The sequence below is a fragment of the Hemicordylus capensis genome, chromosome 13 (assembly GCF_027244095.1).
Source record: "Hemicordylus capensis ecotype Gifberg chromosome 13, rHemCap1.1.pri, whole genome shotgun sequence".
NCBI classification, from domain to species: domain Eukaryota; kingdom Metazoa; phylum Chordata; class Lepidosauria; order Squamata; family Cordylidae; genus Hemicordylus; species Hemicordylus capensis.
The window spans coordinates 22,084,539-22,104,374 of NC_069669.1; the positions used below are offsets into that span (position 1 = coordinate 22,084,539).

At 51.7% G+C, this 19,836-nt stretch overlaps 1 protein-coding gene across 2 annotated transcripts; it reads right to left on the reverse strand.

Moving 5' to 3' along the window:
• Positions 1 to 225: 225 nt before the first annotated feature.
• LOC128336854 (putative short-chain dehydrogenase/reductase family 42E member 2) lies at positions 226 to 19,387 on the reverse strand. Of its 2 annotated transcripts, none has more exons than XM_053277166.1 (12): positions 19,293 to 19,387; positions 14,014 to 14,360; positions 11,961 to 12,056; positions 10,755 to 10,812; positions 10,047 to 10,165; positions 9,327 to 9,402; positions 8,783 to 8,865; positions 6,791 to 6,928; positions 5,178 to 5,243; positions 3,865 to 3,928; positions 1,966 to 2,039; positions 226 to 1,054 (listed from the first exon to the last, which is right to left on the reverse strand). In XM_053277166.1, exons 2-12 carry the CDS (start codon positions 14,263 to 14,265, stop codon positions 794 to 796), a joined length of 1,287 nt encoding a protein of 428 aa, XP_053133141.1. In that variant the 5' UTR covers positions 14,266 to 14,360; positions 19,293 to 19,387; the 3' UTR covers positions 226 to 793. The 2 variants fall into 2 exon arrangements, with proteins under 2 accessions (XP_053133141.1, XP_053133140.1); XM_053277165.1 differs by lacking the exon at positions 19,293 to 19,387 and adding an exon at positions 18,386 to 19,092.
• Between the last annotated feature and the right edge of the window lie 449 nt (positions 19,388 to 19,836).

The following is a 19,836-nucleotide window of genomic DNA, read 5'->3' on the forward strand; positions in this document are numbered from 1 at the left end:
AGGGTCTGACTCAGCATATGGCAGCTTCCAATGTTCCTATGTAAGTGCTTTGGAGAAATCAGGGGCTCCCAACCATTGGCCCCCAGATGTTGTTGGACTACAACTCCCATCACCCCCCGCCACAGCATCTCCTGCCTTTTGTGGCAGGAGTGCACACGTCTACAGTGTGTGCAGGAGAAGCCAGTCTGGCTATCAGTGCAACTGAGAAAGACTTCACACCGGGGATGGGTTTTAAAGTGCAGTTTTATTTCCACCTCTTGGGTGTTGCCGCCCCGAAGTCAGGCACCGAAAGACGTAACATGGGCAGTTGGGGGTTGTTCACCTGCTTCTGTTTCGTGTAACAACAACACACAGTGGTAGAAGGAGGGCCTTGGCGTTTCTCTGGAGAGCTGTTGCTAGTTCATGGGGTTTGGGGTCCTTGGGGCATCCTCCTTCGAGGGCTCCTGCCTTCCAGTTTGACAAGCAGCTGAGGGAATGACTGGAGAAGGGCTCTCCTGGGCACTGGAAAAGCCCCCCCCCCCCGGCGTGGTCCTTTTCTTCTGGGTGATCTTATTTGGCCTTCTGGCCTTCAGAAGTGCTCAGGGGGATTCTGGGGGCAGTGAAGTGCTTCTTGGGACATCTGATCCCAGAACAACGGCCCAGGTGGTGATGCTTCTCCCTCTTCTCGTAGCTGTGGGCTTCCTAGGCTGGAGCTCAGGCACCTCTCCCCGCAAAAAGAGGCCACCACGGGATGGTCTCCCGAGAAGGCGGCTGCCCTCCCTCCCTCCCTCCCTCGTGGCTGGCAGGGGCCCCTTTATTCAATCAGGTAGTGATACTTGATCCAGAGTCCGGCAAGGAACACGCGGACTTCTTCATATCTGACAGCCAGGATAACCAGACCGACAAAGAGCAGGAAGCACAGGAAGCATTTCAGCAGGAAGAAGTTCCTCTTGCGGGGCCGGCTCTTCAGGTAATGATCCACACAGTCGGCAAACTCGTACTTCTTTGGCTGGTAGCCCAGCTGAGAGCGGGCTTTGTCTATTTTGAAGGTGTGTGTGCAGCGAAAATTATTCACCTGCCAAGCAAAACAGAGGGAGGTTTGGTTTTCAGCAGGATTAAAATAGCAGGAGGGAGAAGAGGGAGCAAGGCCTAGTGGATAAAGCCGGGAGGCACACTTTGGGGCCCTCCAGCTGTCACTGGACCACAACGCCCATCATCTCCAGCCACAGTGGCCAAGAGTCAAGTACCATGGGAGTTGTACTCCTCCAGCATCTTCTGCAGGATGGCCAGTGTTGTGCAGTCCTGGGAGGAAGGCTTGGGGAGTCACAGGGGATGCGAACAGATGTACCCAGGAGGAGGGGCAGGTGTGGGTGTTTCTGCAGCAGGGGGAAGTCTGCTCCCCCCCGCCCCAGCCTTCACTTCTCCAAGGGTACAAATGTGGATGTGTCGTTTCCGGACTGGATCCGGATTGCCTCTTCTGGGTCACAACACCCCTTCTCTCTCGCTGCAAGCAGGCTGTTTCTCCTCTGCCATCCTTCAGCAGCCATGATTTTAAAATAGGTTTTTGGCTTGGTCTTTTGTTTTGCTCTTGAAAAATTGCCCCAAGGCAGACAGGGATGCAAGGTTAGGGGGCAGGGGTGGCTTCACAACGGCCACAAAACCCAGCCAATCAGTACTCTGCAGATCTAGCCCCGCCCCCCAAGTCCATGAGCCAGCTGGGGTGGTGGGCACCATCCGCGGGCATGAGTGCTCATTGTGATGTCTGACAAGGTCCACTGCACCCCTGGAGAGGGCAAAGAGGTGAGAGCAAGGCGTTCACCATCAGCCTGCAGCCGCCATGTTTGCAATTGTGGTTTTGGAAGCTTTTAAGAGTGGAGGCACAAAGCGCCAGCCAGTACCGACGACAAAGACTACAGAGCACTTTGTGCACTGCAACTGCAAGGACCCCCGACATGACATCCAGCCCCGCAAGAAAGAACGCCTTACCTCGTTTCGGGTGATCAGCGGCGTGATTTCGACAAATGGCCTCATTATCTGGTGCAAATATTCCCCTAGTACAGCTGTACAAAAGGAAAATAAGATCACCCTTTGAAAGACGGCAACGTGAAGGCGTCGGCCGTGTCGGCTGAAAGGCTGTATTTCTTGAGGTGGACGTCTAACAAAGCAGTCGTTGTTTTGCAGAGGGAAGAGCTGCAGTCAAAACTACTAGCCAGCAAGAGGGCTGCTCTTTGCATTAAGAAGATGAGGAGCCGCTAAGCTCATCCACGTCGGCCATTTGGGCTGAGCAGGAGGCCGGGTGAGCCACTAGGGGTGTGCGGACCAGCTCGGCTCGATCCAGGTTCGACCACAAACCGGCCTGGTTTGACTGGTTTGAGCTCAAGCCGAACTGGCCCTCCAAAAAGTGGGGCCGGTCTGGATTCGAGCCGAACTGGGCCTGGCTTGGATCGAACCAGTGTGGCCCAGTCCAGGATGCTTGAAAAGGGGAAGCCGGTAATGACTCCCCTTTACAAGTATGGGGGGAACCTTGAGAGGTTGGAAAAGGGTGGGCGGGAGCCATGGCGGCATCGCTTCTTGGAAGTAGCAGGCTGGCGGCAGCTCCCCTAAGCCCCACCGGTGCTCCCCCCCCATCAGCACGGGTTGGCGGGGGCCCGGTTTGGGCTTCTGCTCAAGCATGGATGCCATTAGCGTGACCTCCACGCATGCACAGAAGCGATTTGCATCACCATGTTTGTGGTGACGATTGTGGGGATGCAAATGGCCTCTGCACATGTGCGGAGGTCACTCTAAAGTGTAGCGGCCCAAATCGGGCCGTGTTGATGGGGGGAGCTCTGGCGGGGCTTAGAGGAGCCCCCACCAGCCCACAGCTGTGCCGCTGCATCAGGTGACGTCCTGCCCGCCCCACTGCCCACCCCATTTCCAACCTCTTAGGGAGGGTTCCCCTGATGCTCGTGAAGGGAAATCGGATTCCCCTTTGCAAGCATCGGATTCTTACCGGGTTCCCCTTTGCAAGCATCCCAAACCGGGCTGCACCGGTTCGATCCGGTTCTAGGGCAAGAATCAAACTCGCTCGCGGACCTCGCGGTTTGGTTTGAGTCCCGTTCGAACTCGAACCAAACTGCCAGGAGCGGTTCTGTGCACCCCCCTAGCAGCTGTGAGCCCAACTCGTCCATGGAAAGCCCTCCAGAGGTGCCTAAGCCTTCCCAGATGCTTTGCATTGCTGGCAGACTGGAAGAAGTTTCATGGTAGCAGCAGCTGCCCTCTCATTGGTCAGGAAGGAGCAGGATGTGGATGCAACCCTGCTAAAGCTCTGCTCCCGCCTCAGGACCACAGAGTGTGCTTTACGGGCTAAAGTGTCCATTGAGGGCAGCCGCTGTAGCCACAGCACTCTATGGTTTCCATGCTGGGGAGGGTGTGCTGGGTGCTGTTTGGCTGGGCAGAAGAGCCACCAGGGCTGAAGAATCAGGAGGGCTCTCCTCTCCTCCGCCCTCAGTTAGCAGCTGGGTCCAAAAGCTGGCTAGCCCTGCCAGGAGCAATCTGGGCTGGAGGGAAACACCTGAGTTCTGACAATCGTGCACATCTGGATAGCCCAGCTCCTCTGCACCTGCAGGCTTGCATGCAGAAGGTTCCAAGTTCCCTCCCTGGCAGTAGCATCTCCGGGATTGGGCTGGGATTGCCTGCAACCTTGGAGAAGCTGCTGCCAGTCTGGGAAGACAATCCTGAGCAGGATGGACCAAGGATCTGACTCGGTAGGAGGCCGCTGCCTCCATTCTCCTGATTTTAACGGTCTACTTACAGGCCTTTGTGCCAAGGGCTTCCAGCGTGGCAGGGGGCAGCATTGCATCAGAACCCAGCAAGTGCAGTACAGAATCAAGTAAAAGAGCTCACCTGTCAGATAAGCTCCAAAAATAGGGACACGGATCCTTGGTTTCCTGAAACCTAACCTTTCAAACTGAAAGAGAAATTAAAATGCCAACTATGAAGAGCGCTGAATGACCGTTGACTTCCTTTCTCAAGTCCATGCTTGAAAATATTGACTGATCCAGAGTTTTGTATCATAGAAATATTAATTTGGATTATCACATTAAGCATTACACAAATTATTGTATATTTAACTGCTGTGGCAGGGCAGGGGGAGAACCCAAATACAAATTGCCGCCAATTAAAGAAATGGCCTTCTTTAAAACAAAAAATGTCATTGGCTGGTCTTTGAAAAACCCTCCCCTTTTGACCTGTTTGAAAAGAAAAAAAAGGGACTCACAACCTTGAGCTCCCCGGATATGGTTAGACTACAAGTCCCATCATCCCCAGCCACATGACAAGACCCCTGTGAAAGCTACCCTAGTGCAGGCCTTGACAAACTTCCTTGGAACCTAGGAGCCAGCCCAAACATACAGAAGCCAGACAACCAACACTTGAGAAAATTACTGGACTTAGTGGCAGACACTGTGAAGTGGAAGGATAAATGGGCTTCTCTTTATCCCCTTTACAATAGATTATTTGGAACAGAAGCAGGGCTGCTGGGGACACAGCAAGGTTTTATTAAATAACTCTGCCTCTGAATATCCTGGTCGAGGTGTGATGGTTAAATTTCTAGACACTGTGGCTCCCTGGTGCCTGGGATTGGTCAAACCCGGCCCTCTGGTACCCCTGCCCATCTATTGGCCTGCCAAGGGCTGTGGCATCCATTCAAAGCCGGAAAACATCCAGGTCTGAAGCCATCAAAATGGCACGTGGAACTCACCAGATGGGCCAGCTGCAAAAGCCCAGCAGAGCATCTCAAATCTCTGTTACTAAAGGGCAGCTAAAAAAATCTTGGGCCTGTCCACGTGACCAAAAGCTGGGGAGAAGCATCCAGCCAGGCTCACTCCCAAGAAACGAGTCGTTTCCGTATCTCGATTTGGGCCGACACGTGGAAACAATCACGTGTTGGCCCAAATCAAGGTACGAAAATGGGAAAGCGCTCGTGTGCTGGCCACAATCTGCAGAGGAGGGTGTGGGACGTGCTTCTCCTCCACCCTCGATATAGTGCTGGGATACACGATGTGGGTTGGCCTCCACTATCCCCCAGCACGGACAGCAGACGGCCTCTTCCCTCTTCCGGTAATTCATTTGTTACTTGAAACACAAATGCCTAGAAGGCACTCCAGTGGCGAGGAGGCCATGTCACTGACACTGCCATCAACAGCTCTTGTACTTACGAGTGGAGCTAGCCATTCAAAAAGGTTGACTTTTTCACCATCATTGATAAAATACGCCTGGCCAGCCTGGAAAGGATGCAGAGGAAAGGCAGGTTAGGAAGGCAGCTGGTGTGTCCTGCACACGAAATGACACCGTGGCATCTCTGTGTCAATCACTTCCGTGACGCTACAAGCAACTGATATGACGGGGATACCACATGAGAGCCAGTGTGGTGTAGTGGTTAGAGTGCTGGACTAGGGCCAGGGAGACCCAAATTCAAATCCTTGTTCAGCCATGAAACCCACTGAGTGACTCTGGGCCAGTCATTTCTCTCTCAGCCTAACCTACCTTACAGGGTTGTTGTGGGGATGAACATAACTATGTACACCACTCTGGGCTCCGTGGAGGAAGAGCAGGCGATACATGTAGAAATGAAAAAAAATTAAAAATACAGAGCAACAGAGGAGTACTTGCTTCTGTCAATGGCCACCTTGTGATCAATCAAACACGTTTCCCAAAAAAAGAAAAAGAAAGAAAGTACTTTGGATGCCTATTCAAGATTCAGTTTCACGTTGTGCATATCACACTATGGGTTTAGCCATAATTCTTCTTCAGAGAGTTGCAGTTCTGCCTGGGGTCTTGGCATCCCTAATGGAGGATTCTCAACCCCCTCAGCAACCTATAATTCCCAGGGACCACAAATGTCTGTAGCCAGGTCGGGGTGGGGTGTGTGTGGGGAGGATGGAGCGTAGGTAGGAGGGTCCCTGGGCAGCTGTTTCCACAGCTGGAGCTCAACCCAGTCTGAAAGGGGATATCTATCCTGACGGGTTTTCGCTTCAGCCAGGGAGCTCATCCTGACAGCAGTGTCCATACAAGCTGCCCACCAGAGCTCCAAGTCAGGGCTGCACAATTCTGGCCTGCCGACCTGCAGATGCAGGACTACAGCTCCCTTCATCCCTGACTCTTGGTCACTGTGGCTGGGGAATGTTGGCGGTTACATAAGAACATAGGAACATAAGAACAGCCCTGCTGGATCAGGCCCAAGGAGGCCCATTTAGTCCAGCATCCTGTTTCGCACAGTGGCCCACCAGATGCCGCTGGAAGCCACAGGCAGGAGTTGAGGACATGCCCTCTCTCCTGCTGTTGCTCCCCTGCAACTGGTACTCAGAAGCATCCTGCCTCTGAGTTGGGAGAGAGTTGTTGTCCTTTTATCTTGCATGTCCTGATTGTGTGTGTGTGTGTGTGTGTGTGTGTGTGTGTGTGTGTGTGTGTTTCAGCAGGCATTGCAAAGGACCTTGCATGCAGCAAATATACAAACACCAATTTCCAGCATTCAGGGTAATCGAGTTATTGCTGTGGGGTGGTGATGGAGAAGGCAATATTCCGTTATTTACTGTGACCTGCCCAGCGCTGTTAGATGGGGCCTCATAAAAGTGTAATAAATACATAAAGACAATTGCCAAAAATTACAAGAGAGAAATGTACAACCAGGCTCTTTGTGAAGGAAGGATGCAAGACCGCCCTGTAAACCGGGATGCAAGACCGCCCTGTAAACCAATTGTAAACCACCCTGAGCCATTTTGGAAGGGCGGTATACAAATCCAATCAATAAATAAGCCGGAGGGTGACTCACGGCGATGTAGTTCTTTTCAGGTGTGAGAGCATCAGCAGCGAGGATATGCGCCTGCACAAGGTTTTTGACATGAACCCAGGTCATCAGGTTTTTAGGATCCCCAATCCTGGTAAGGAACAGCCCCCGTTCTGTATTCAACTGTTGGAAGATAAGAGAGAGGAAGAAAAAATCACAAATGTGCCTGGACTTGGGGCCAGAGGAGAGGATCCCAAGAAGGAAAGACCGTAGCTCCACAGCACAGCCTCGGCTTGGCATGCAGAAGGTCCCCGGTTTAATCCCTGGCAGCATCTCCAGGAAGGGCTGGGAGAGATCCTTAGCTGATTTCCTCACCAATGGTCTGATTCGGTACAAGGCAGGTGCCTAGATAAGCAGGGCCTTACAGCTTGCAAGTCATCCTAAGTGGGTATAAGGCAGTTTCATTTCCCGTCTTCTAAAGCAGAGCCCGAACTCAGTGGAAGAGCATCTTCTGCTTTGCATGCAGGAAGTTCCAGGTTCATAAGAACATCAGGACAGCCCTGCTGGGTCAGGCCCAGGAAGGCCCATCTAGTCCAGCATCCTGTTTCACACAGTGGCCCACCAGATGCCTCTGGGGAGCCCACAGGCAAGAGGTCTGGGCATGCCCTCTCTCCTGCTGCTCTTGCTCCCCTGCAACTGGAATTGAGCGGCACCTTGCCTCTGAGGCTGGAGGTGGCCCACAGCCACCAGACTAGTAGCCACTGACAGACCTGTCCTCCATGAATTTGTCTATTAGAACAGCCCTGCTGCTGCCATCTCCAGAGCATTTTTCACACAGGGCTTTTAGCTCACATCTCTTCTGGCTGTGCTGTGCGTTCACGTATTGGTCAGATTTACCCCGAAACCCCTGTGAGCTATTGGGGAGCACTTCACACACGATTTGGGGTTTTCACTGCACATTAGAATGTAGCCTGATTTATATCCGGGGTTTAAAAAAAACAACCCACTTTTTGCGTAGGTTTTTGGGCAACTTCAAACTCACAGTAAAGCCTGCTGTGTGAAAAATGCCCAGCGAAGACCCCCATTTGAAACCCTGGAGAGGTGCTGCCAGTCAGAGAAGAAGAAAACTGAGCTGGATGGACCGAGGGGCTGACTCAGTGTAACGCAGCTTTCTATGTGATACGGGGGGGGGGGGCGGGGTCCTGGGAATGGATTTCCAAACTTTGTAAGAAGTTTAGCTGCAGGGCCATCTGACTGCAATTGGGGCAGTGGACCTGGGGGAAGGGGGGGGGTCCACTCACTCCCGTCTCCAAGCCAGGTTTTGGATCTAAAGTGTTCTGCCAAAGTTGCTCTTAGTCCTGTTGGAGGAGGAAGACATACAGGCCCAGTCCATTTCTCTGCAGGGGTGACCCTAGAAGCTCCCACCCCCCCCCAAAAGAGCAAAGAGGCTCCTTTGAAAAGTAGTGATTCTCTTAGATTTAGCAGGGGGAGAGCAACTGGCCCCCTCCATCCCCAGCACAGCATCCCTCCAGTGGCTGTTGCTGGGGTCTATCTTATATTTCGTTTTCAGATTGTGAGCCCTTTGCGGGACTGGGAGCCATGTCTACTGATTTATTTAATGTATTTATTTATATCTATGTAAACTGCTTTGGGGACTTTTGCTGAAAAGGGGTATATAAATATCCGTGGTATTTGTATTCACCATATTATTCATTCATTCATTCATTCATTCAATTTCTATACTGCCCCTCCAAAAATAGCTCTGGGCGGTTTACACAGAGAAAGAATAAATAAATAAATAAATAAATAAGATTTATTTATTTATTTATTTATTTATTATTTGGGGCCAGGCCCAGAATGCTGCCTTGCTCCACATCCCTCCTCCTATCTTGATTTTTGCAGGCACATCATGGCTGCCGTTTGAGGGGGAAGGGGGTGATGGCGCTCCTACCCTGCCCGGCTCCCCCTCCTCTAACCCTGTTTTGGGCCATGAGAACAGCCCTGTAGGATAACGTGTGGAGCGAGTCACATACGTACTGCCAGTCGAGGCAAATGTCTTTGTTCTTCTGGCCCGTAGATGCCAGGCGGGCGAAGAGCACACGTATACAGCCTGCCACCTCCTACAGAACAGGACAGAAGAGAACCAGCAAGCGGCTGTTCCTATGTCTGCATAGGTGAAAACAATCCTTATGCTATACCCATGAGGACTAGCATCTTTTTAAAAGGCAGGAACATAAGATTCCTTCTGATTTTATCAAGGATGGTGGAGAAAAGGACATTACATTCAGGGTAATATCCCTGCTACTTGAACAGTAATAATTCTTTTTTTCACAGTGAAAGTCCTGAGAAATTTCAAGTAAATATGGGGGACACTCCCAAATGTTGGGGAGCCATGTTGGTGGTTCGCTGGGAAGGAGCTTTAGGAGCGACCAATTACTGACTCCATTCCCTTCCCTTTCCTCAATTGACTGAAATCAATTGAAGAATCCACAAAATCCAGGATGCCGCTGAATTATGTTAGCTGAAGAAGCAATAAATCATTCTTTAGGACTACAGTACAGTAAAGTTACCAGAAAAGTACCTGCGAGGGATGTTCCGTTAGCTGCCAGGACCATTTGCTCTGCTATGGTTTTGGTTTTGGAATATTCATTAACTTGCTAAAGAGAAAATGCAGAATGGAAATGTTTGCTTAAAGAAAGGGTGATAACCCTCAGGAAACTGACAGTGCAAGAATGACCTGTTTTTCATCTCCAGGAAACTGGAGACATTGCCAGAAATCACCACAAACATTTATCCCCTGACATGTGCCAACCGCCAAAATTGGGGGGCCTGGCCCAGTTTTCAACACTGGTTGGGTTTGGGCAACTCCCCAGCCGGGAAGGAGTTTCACGATTGTAGAATCGTCACAAAGAATGCCTCTCCATGTCTGTTAGGGTTGCCAGCCCCGCCCCAGGATTGGCCTGCATTCTCCAGAAACAAGTACTGCAAAGCAGGAGAGCGATCCAAGGGGGCCACCGCTGAAAAGGACCCGTCTTAAAGGGCACACACACCCCCAGCACTGAGAAAAGCACCGTACTGTGCAGAGTTAAGCGCAGAGGGAAATGGCTCTCACATTGAAGGTTTTTTTTTTTTTTTTTGGCCAAAGTGGCTCCCACTTAAAAAACAGTAACATTCAGAGATCTAAAGCAATGACCAAGATAAAATGTTTCTCCTCCCTTTGTTTAGTTTTGCTTTCTTTCCACCTGCCCCACCCCACCTGTGTTGATGGCACCCAACGCTCAAAGGGGGAAAGTCCAAATACCTTGTCTAGGGGGAAATAGGGCACACTCTCTTCATCCCCGTCAATAATGGGTTGCCCTGAAAATACCACATTGATTGAGCTGGTGTAGATCAGCCTGGGGACATTCTGTTGCTTGCAGACTGCAGAGAGATGAACAAGTCAAACAAAATCATACATACATACATACATACGTGTGTGTGTGTGTATATCTATCTATCTCCTCTGTTTCCGAAAGAGATGGAAATATTATGCTACCGAGGGATGCATAACTGGAGCACCTGCAGGTGAGGGAGAGGTACTGGAAGAGTCCAGGTAACCCACAGATATGATCTTTTCACAAAAACATGAAGGAAAAACCCTAAGGGGCCAACACCCTGCCACACACAAAAAGCCCCAATGTAACTCAATGGGGCGGAATGTTCACAAACTCAGAAGGTACTTAACAACCAACTGCAAGATCTCCCCCTGACTGAATGGGGCCATAGCTCTGGGGGAGCTACTGCCAGTCAGTGTAGGCAGCAACGAGCTAGCTGGACCAATGGTCTGACTCAGGATACGGCAGCTTCCCATGTAAGCAGTGCCTTAGAGGTTGCAAGTCACCCAAAGTGGGCAGGATAGAAATACATCAAAGGAACAGACAGCTTAAATAGATAAACACGCTCTCCCTGCCATTCAAGAACCCCATTCAGCCCACGTGCCTCTGAAATAAGGCACTGACGTGGTACGCACCTTCAATGACTACGCTGGTCCCGCCGACGTTGACAGACGCGATGCGTTTCCTGCGCAGCTTAGAAAAGCAGAGAGAGGCTTAATTTCGCACCCCCTGCTTCCAGCCAAGCACAAGGGCCTGGCTCATTTCATCTGGGTTGTCTGCAGAGAGTCCAGGCTGCATCCTAAGCTAAAAGGCAGGCAGGCCGGAGACTTGCGGATTTCCTTCTCATTTCTATTGGGATGAATACGAAAGAGACAAGATGCCCTTCAACGGCCAAGGCTGGCCCACTCAGAGGACTACTGCTCCTGGCGGGCATCCAGTCTGGAGGACGACCCAGGTTTAGACTGGGGGCTGTGGGGAGACCAGTCAAGACTATCTGACCGGGAAGACCCAGCCATGACAAGCCACTGGTCCCCAAGGGGCAGGTTCTGCAACTGCACCGCAGCGGGGTAGCCATGAGTGGGGGTGCAGGGTGGACAAATGTCCCCTAGCTGCCAGGGGGCTGCCTAGGGTACCTCCTCTTCCACCCCGGCATCCAGCCGGTGAGAAGCACTCCCTGGCTAGGAGAGGCTGTGTGTCTGTGCCTGATGCTGGCCACACCCTTTTATTTTATTTTATTTTATTTTATTTTATTTTATTTTATTTTACATATGTATATACCGCCCAAAACTCACGTCTCTGGGCAGTTTGCCATAAAGCAACACAGATTAAAACAAAATCAAAACATTAAAACAATTTAAAATCCCAAAACAACATTACATTCTATGCGTCTAAAAGTCTGGATGAATACATGCGTCTTGACAGCCTTTTAAACAGTGGCTCTTATTGCAGCAAGGAGCACATTCCAAAGCCTTGCATCAGCAATGGAGAAGGCCTGCCCCACAAGTAGCCGCCAGGCGAGCTGGTGGCAAATGCAGACGGACCTCCCTGGATGATCTCCATGGGCAGCACGGCTAATAATGAAAAAGGTGTTCTCTTAAATGGCATGCTGACATGTTGCACTGGCGGGGGGGGGGGGGGGCGGGGGGTTGGATGGCCAGGGTCCGGTAACCTGGTCCCAAGCCATTTAGGGCTTTAAAGGTTAGGGTCACCACTTTGAATTGGGTCCAGAAACGAACTGGGAGCCAGCACAGCTGACGAAGCATTGTTAAGAATTGTGCGGGGTCTCCAACCACCTAATGTCCACCTAATGCCAGAACTCAAGACCAAAGTACAAAGCTCACCTGTTCTATGCCCGTCATGCCATACGCCGCGGCGTGAATGACACAGTCCGCCCCTTCACAGGCTGTGTAGAAGTCTTCGTAATGCCTCACGTCTGCCTGCAACACAGGTAGGCAGCCCTGAAGCCTCCCAAGGAGACATCGTCAAGCAGTAGCACAGCTCCCTTTACGGGGAGACTGTGCATGAAGCAAAAGGAGGAACCTGCAGGGCTGGAAATAAAGGAGCTTTACCTGAATCCAATATTAGGGTTTTCCAAGTTGTTTGATGTTAGAAATGGGGCGGGGGGGGGGGAGAGTTCGTCTTAAATTCAGAGTCCTCGTCCTTTTGGGTCAATACAGGTACAACCTGTATTAAACCTGTATTTTCGAAGGGGATCATCTTTGTAGCAGATTAAAACCTTCGTCTCAGAGCAAGCTCATGTGAGGGAAAGAAATGCTGAATCATCCCTGCTGAGCTGCCTGGCTAGGCTTCTCCTAAAACTATTCTATATTCCTGGTAGGTTTAAAATGCTGCTGCCACCACTCCTTTTGTCTACAGAAACTCTCTGGGTTTGGGGTGGGATAACACGGGTGTAGGGAACTCTCTTAATTTGTCTCTTGGACAATTACAAAAATCTTCCACGCACAAGCCTACCCATGGTGAGAAAACTGATAGCTGCTGAATGTTTGAGAACGTGTTTGCACCAGCGAAATCCCCCTTTGCCTCCCCTTTTCCTGATTTAAAAACCAAATTGGAGAGGCTTGTAAAAAGAAAAGAACGGGGGGGGGAGGGGGATAGTTTTATTCAGTTACTACAGACTGCTTCCATCAGAGCTTTCTTAGCTTTTAGATACAGTTATGAATACTTGGTAGGATTACAAAATAGGTTGTCTTAATGCACACTTAAATGTTTACAGAGGCTTTTGCAATGCCCTAGGTGTATTGAATATAGGCTAGTGTTTCTTATTTTAATTACATTGCAGGTTAACAATACTAGAACAGTATCAGGGATGTACAAAGCACACACACACAAGTTTCTAATGCAAAGTCTGACTAAACAACATTTTCCCTAATCTTCCTGAAGCCAAAGCCCAGATTTCCTTTCCTTGAACTCACCAAACTCATGTTGAGAATCAAGCCCCTGCAGTTCTATCTTTCAAAAGCTGCAGTCATCCTGTTGCAGCAAATTCCATTGCCACATGTCCCCTTGCTTCTCCAGCACAGAACTTCCTTTCTTGTTCCCAGAATTCCCAGCAATCACTCTCTAGGTCCCACCCACCTGGTCTGTTGATTGGCTACCTTGGAGTTCACCAGCGTGCCAGTCAAGACAAAGGTTCACTCCCTGTTAACTTTTTACAGGGAGGGGAAGCTGATCACTACAGTCTTAAATTCAGAGTCATCTTCTCTTCAGGTAAACATGGTAATTACCGGAAAAGTAGACCTGATTCGCACACACAATCAGTACGTTGACGAAGGACAGCGATATTATCTGGGATGCCGACATGGCACGACACAATCCAAGAGCAATGCTTGAAGGCGAGGGCCAGCTCTTGGACTGTGTGCAATTCAATGGTTTTGCTATCCTCAGATTCTCTCTTTCATGGGCCCGTGAGGTATACTTTCCAGATTGTAATGTCAAGCCACGTGGGGTGGGGTGGGGGCTGTAACTCCATGGTAGAGAATCTGTTCAGCATACAGAAGGTCCCAGGATCAATCTCCGGAAGCCTGGGTTCTTATCTAGTCCTGATGGCTAGAGGTTACCTCCAAGCTCAGAGGAAAGCTGCCTCTGAAGCCCAGATGCCAGGGAGGAGCTGGTGGGCTTCCCAGAGGCATCTGGTGGGCCATTGTGAGAAACAAGATGCCGGACTAGATAGGCCTCCTTGGGCCTGATCCCTTCGGGCTAGGAAAGGCTCCTGCCTGAAACCTGCCGTGAGTCCGGGGGCCAAGAGGAGGCTGCAGAGGGAGGGAGGGAGGTGGGTACACAGCTCCCACCCCCCCAGCCCAGACCTTTCTGGCCAGTCTGCATGCTCTGCGCACATTGGCCCCATGGTAAGCCTGCCCTGCCTTCAAGGAATACCTGAATGAAGACGACTCCGGGAGGAACTTCCCACAGTGGTTTCTGAATGTCGTAGATGATGACGCTGGTGCCCGATTTGGCCAAGGCGCGGCCCAGAGTGAATCCAAAATAGCCAGCACCTCCGGTCACCACAGTCTTGTCGCTGACTTTCTTCCGTCCTGGTTGACTGCTGTCGGGGAGTATCACGGCTGGTCTGGTGCTCGGTTTCGAGAACAAGTGCGCTTTCCGTTCCTTGCGGGGGGGCTTCTCCATTGCGCACTGCGGGGGCTGCTCCTCCTCTGGGTTCCACCAGACGGCCTGTCACAAAACTCCATCCAGGTCTCTGCAAGGGGTCTCCTTTTCATAACCTGTTCAAAGAGCATCTCAGTCAACCGTGCTGCAGCCACCAGGATTTCGGAGTGACTCATGCAGCAGCTTACTGAAGAAGCACTCTTTCTCGCTATTTAGAAAGGGACCTTATCCACCAGCATCACAGATGCAGCCCCCAAGAATGGGGGTGGGGACAGGCCAAGCAGCCGTCTTGGTCGCTTAGAAAAATTCCATCCTAGTAACACAATCGGGGTAAATTCCAGGTAAAATACTTAAAACAAACCTCCAAAGTTCCACACAAAAGAAATCAGTCTAGGGAGCACTTGAGACAAGCTACCTTGGGGCTCCTCCTAGGGCCAATTAGGGCCAATCAAAATCACGAAGCCGTGTGCAAGTTTTCAAGTCCAGCAGGACCCTTCTTCAGGCCAAATGTTAAACACAATCGTCGCCAGTAGGAGCTTTCCTTCCGGGGCAAAGAGCAGTCACAGAATCCCTGATCCTGATCAGAATCATGACTGGGGCAGCAAACCCCCTCCCTGCATGCTTTGAGCAGTGGTTTGGTGCCACGGGGAGCAGAGCAGTGAGCAAGATCTTTAAGAAAGAGGAGAGCTGGGACCTGCTCTCTGCACCACATGCGGCTTCCTTCCCTAGACAGTGCTGGCCCCACACAACCCACATGCGGACCACACAAATGGTGCCCATGCATGTGTACTTCTGGTAAGCATCAGACCCCACCCCCACCCCACCCCGCTCAGCTGCTACTGAGCAAAGAAAAATGAAGCTCATCAGGGGGGCCAGGTTGTTATTAACAAACATGTCATTTGGCCCCAAGAGCCAAGGAAATGTGGGCAGCGTTGCCCCACTGACCGAAGATCTTCTTGGGGCTCCCTGCTTTGGACTGATCAACTCAGCGCCTGGTTACTGAACCACTAATTTTGAACCAGTAGCATGTTTTGCGTTTTGGGATTTTATTATTAGGGATGTGCATTTCGTTTCGTATACAAAACGTTTTGTGCACAAAACAGGCCGTTTCGGCTGTTTTGTAGCCAAAACAAAACACCCAATGCTCAAAACAGAAATTTTGTAGCCAAAACAAAACGTCCCTGTTTTGGATACAAAATGTTTTGTTGTTTCGGCTGTTTTGGAACTCCATTTTGCAATCGCAAAAAGTCTTCCTCCTTCATTTTTCAGTCTCCATTTTGAGTTTTGACATCTGTTTGTGTTTCCAGCCCTTCCAGCTCACAGACTGGCTAGCGAAAGCATGGGCTGATCTGCTGGCAATTGCCTCCTTACTCCTTTTAAGCAAATTTAAGGGTAAATTTTACCCTCATTGCCCAGTGGGGCAGTGTGCATTTCATTGTTGTTGTTTCACACTGTTGTGTATAGGTCAATTGCATTTTGGGCGGGGCAGGATGTGGTTATGCATGACCTTTAGAAATCTGTCTGATTTTTTTCCAAAGTTCTGCTGTTGTTAATGTGTGATGTTGATGTTATTTGGGGTGGATTCGGGGCAGAAAGGGGGATTTGGGGGCAGAAGAGTAGTTCAGGTGGTAGTACCCCATTGGGTGCCTGCTGCCAACCAGATTCCAAAGGAATTGGGGAAAGGGCTGATTTTTAAAGAATTTCTGAAGTTGACATGTCTTTGGGGCAGATTCGGGGCAGAAAGGGGGCCTGAGGGGCAAAACAGTGGGTTGGGTGGCAGTGCCCCAAGGGGTGCCTGCCACTTGCCCTATTCCAAAGGAATAGGGCAAAGGGCTGATTTCTCAGGAATTGTTGAAGTTTACGCTTCTTTAAGGTCCCCCCCCAGGGAATAAAGGAGGTTTCAGAAGACCCGTAACTCCATCTTGGGGACACTGGGGTAGACAGGAGCGAGTGGTGGTATAGTGCACACAGGGTGCCAACCACCCTCATGGGTTGCTAACCCATGGGGTGCTGGGTTATGTTGTTTCTGAGGTGTTCTGAGTATAGATTCTCTGGTAGCATATGAGATTTTCAATGACAAACCATGAATCCACTCTCACATGCTACCAGAGAATCTGAATCTACACTCAAGCATCTCAGAAACAACAGAACCCAGTACCCTATGGGTTAGCAACCCATGGGGGTGATTGGCACCCTATGTGCTCTACACCACCACTGGCTCTGGGCCACCCTGGTGCCCCCCAAGTGCAGTTATGGGGCAGGAATTATGGAGGTCCATAATTCCCTATGGGGAAGAACTTTACAGATGCGCAAACTCCATTACATCTTTAAAAATCAGCTCTCTGCCCAATTCCTTTGAAATAATTCTGGCAGCTTCCTTGCCCCGACTGGGCACTACCACCCACCCTACTCTGCTCTGGGCCACCCCTTTCCCCCCAACACGAAGCTATACTTTTGCTGAAACCTCCATTCTTCCCTATGGGAAAAATCCTATATTTCAAAAATTCACCAAAAATCAGCCCTTTGCCCAATTCCTCTGAAATTTGGGTGGTAGTTTCCACCCATTGGGCACTACCACCCCCACCCACTAGTTTTTCCCTGGGGCCATTTTTCAAAATCCAAAATGTTTCGGATTCGGATTTTGCAATTTCGAACAAAGAACAAAATGGGGGTGTTTCGGATTCGGGCCAAAAACAAAACAGGGGGGGAAACAAAATGCACAACCTTATTTGTTATTAGTATTACTGTAATAATAACAGAAGAAGTAGTAGTAGAATTATTATTGTAAGTAGAATTTACTTATTATTAAGTACTTATTATTAAGCCACCTAATGGCGCAGCGGGGAAGTAACTTGCCTAGGGAGCAAGAGGTTTGCAGGCGGCAGCAGCGATATCAGAAGATGCTGAAAGGCATCATCATCTCAGACTGCACGGGAAGAGGTAATGGTCAAGCCCTCCTGTCTTCTACCAAAGACAACCACAGGGCTCTGTGGGCACCAGGAGGATTCGACACCGACTCGATGGCACAACTTTATTTATTTAGTAGTTGTAGTAGTAGTAATAGCAGCAGCAGCAGCAGCAGCATTAAATTATACTGTTATTAGTATTATTACAATTCAAGTGCAAGGCAACCAGGAGAGTTTAGATTTGGGTTGAGTGCCCATTCACTGAAAAAAAATCTCTGAACTGCTTTGTGGATCTAGGTGATCGAGATCTTTCAAAAAGCGGAGAGCAGGTACCTGCTCTCTGCCACCGCATGCATGCAGCTTCCTGCGGCGACGGTAAGCACCTGTACACGGCTCCAGTGTTGTTGGCCACGCAAATGGTGCCCGTGCCTGTGTGGGTGCCATGTGCAGGCCAGCGCCGCATGTGAGTTCTTGGGGCCAGCAGCACAGTTGTTGCAGTAGGAAGCTGCCTGTGGCGGCGGCGGCGTGCAGGTAAGGCCCAGGTAAGGCCCTGCTCTCCGCTTTCTAAAAGATCCTTCTCACCACTCCCCTCCCCGTGGGGCTGAACCAGTGCAGGGACATCCCTAACAAAGCGGCAACACACAGACCGCCCATTTCATTCATTATACACATTGCTGCTTCCTCTGATCCATCCCACCCACTGGGTTACTGTAGGAAATAGTAAGATCCACGGTAGCCCCCTGGCTCACGTGGGGCAGTGCCACATCAGTGGAGTACCTCCGGGGGGGGGGGGGTTGTGATGCCAGTGGGGTGATCTGCCACCTGATCTGTTTCCCCCACAGGACTCAGTTTCCCCCATGTTAACAGAAACCTCGGAAGCTGCCCTCTGCTGAGTCAGACCACGGGTACACCTCGCTCAGCATTGTCTACACTGACTGGCAGCAGCTCTCCAAGGTTTCGGGTAGGATTCTCTCCCAGCCCTACCTGGAGATGCTGCCAGGGGTTGAGCCTGGGGCCTTCTGATTGCAACACAGATGCTGTACTATTGAGCTACAGCCCCAGCCCCAAATAAAATGGGTGGGTGGGGAGGGGTGGGGTGGGGTGGCGTCACGGGGAAGCAGCAGCAACCACACACCGCCCAGGTGATGTGGGAGCCACATTCCAGGCAGCGTGTGCTCTTCGTGTGCCTCCCGAAGGGCAAAGGGGACACAGGAAGGCATCGCACACGGGGTCACCTGCAAAGGTGAGGTCTGGAGTCAACGGCAACTGGCCACATGATGACCCCGTCAGGGAGCCCCGTCTTCCAGCAGGCCACGGCGACCCGGTGTCGACCTCATCCCATCACTTCGGAATGTTACAGTTCAAAGCGGGGGGGGGGGCGGGTCCCACTGGCAGTTGAGGCGGCTAGAAAGCATTCTAGGGTGGCGGCAGCAGCAGCAGCCACAGAGCTACGTGGTCCTGTTTCGTGTGTCTCTTTCCGTGGACGTGTCGCGACCGCGCTACCTGCCGGACATGGCTCTGCCTAACCTCCCACGGCCTTTGTGGGGCAGAGAGAGAAGGGAGCAGCCCAGAGGAGGCGCCCGGGGCTGGGCGGGGATTTGGAGGCGGGTCTCCCCAGTCCTAGCAGAGCAGCGGCGGTGGCGTGAAGGCTGCACTTAGTCATTGTGAGGCTTATTTCCCTGGGTGGTTGAATCAGGGGGTGTAAGAAGGAACCCCTTCCTTCCTTCCTTCCTTCCTTCCGCCCCCCCAGGTCTGACTGGTCTTATGCTGGTTCCCAGGCGGCAGGGCAGAGGATGGCAGTCCAAATCGGATTTCCAAAGCCTGTGTGTGCGGGGGGGGGGGTGTATACACACACACCCACACACCCACCCAATGCCACATCTGCCGCCTTTGGGTGCCCTCAGGCCAGGTCTTGCTGCAGCGGCTGCTGCTGAGCACCCCTCCTCCTCCCCCTCCCCGCCCACCAGCCCGGCGGCTGCTCACTCCCCAAAGCTGCAGAAGGAGAAGGAGGAGGAGAAGCCCAGGCTCGCACCTCGCTGCTCGGGTGGGGGTGGGGTGGGGTGGGGGCGGCGGTGGCGGTCCCGGCTTGGGGGGGGGGGAGGCGCGCGCTCTCTCCGCGGCCGCGAGGGATGCTCGCCCCACCAGCGCCAGGCGGGCTCAGCAGCGGGGCTCCTCCTCCTTCAGGACCATCAGCATCCTCCTCCTCCTCCTCGCGGCCGGGCTGCTGCTACTGTTGCTGGGGGGGGGGGAACGGAGGGGCGCCCCCACCACGCCGGCGGGCTCAGTCCGGAGCGAGAGGGAGCCTTCCAGAGCAGAGGCAGCTGGGCGCCGCCGCCGCCGTATAGACGCGGGAAGCAGCGCACGCTAAACCGCACCCCCCCCCCCCCGCCACCGATGCAGACCCACTTGCAGGAGGCGGGCGCCGGACGGACTGTCCCCCCGCCCCGGGGGGCAGCGAGGATGCCCCCCCCGCCGAGGATGAGTGTGAGGATGAAGCGAGAGAGTGTGTGTCTCTGGACGTGTGCCTATCTAGCTAACACCACACACACACACTATATATATTTGGATTTCTGCCCACTATAGCCGCCCAGAGACGTATGTTTGGGCGGGATATAAATTCAATCAATCAATTAAAAAAATGTATTCATAAGAACATTATAACAACAATGCAGCTAGAATGTGCCTG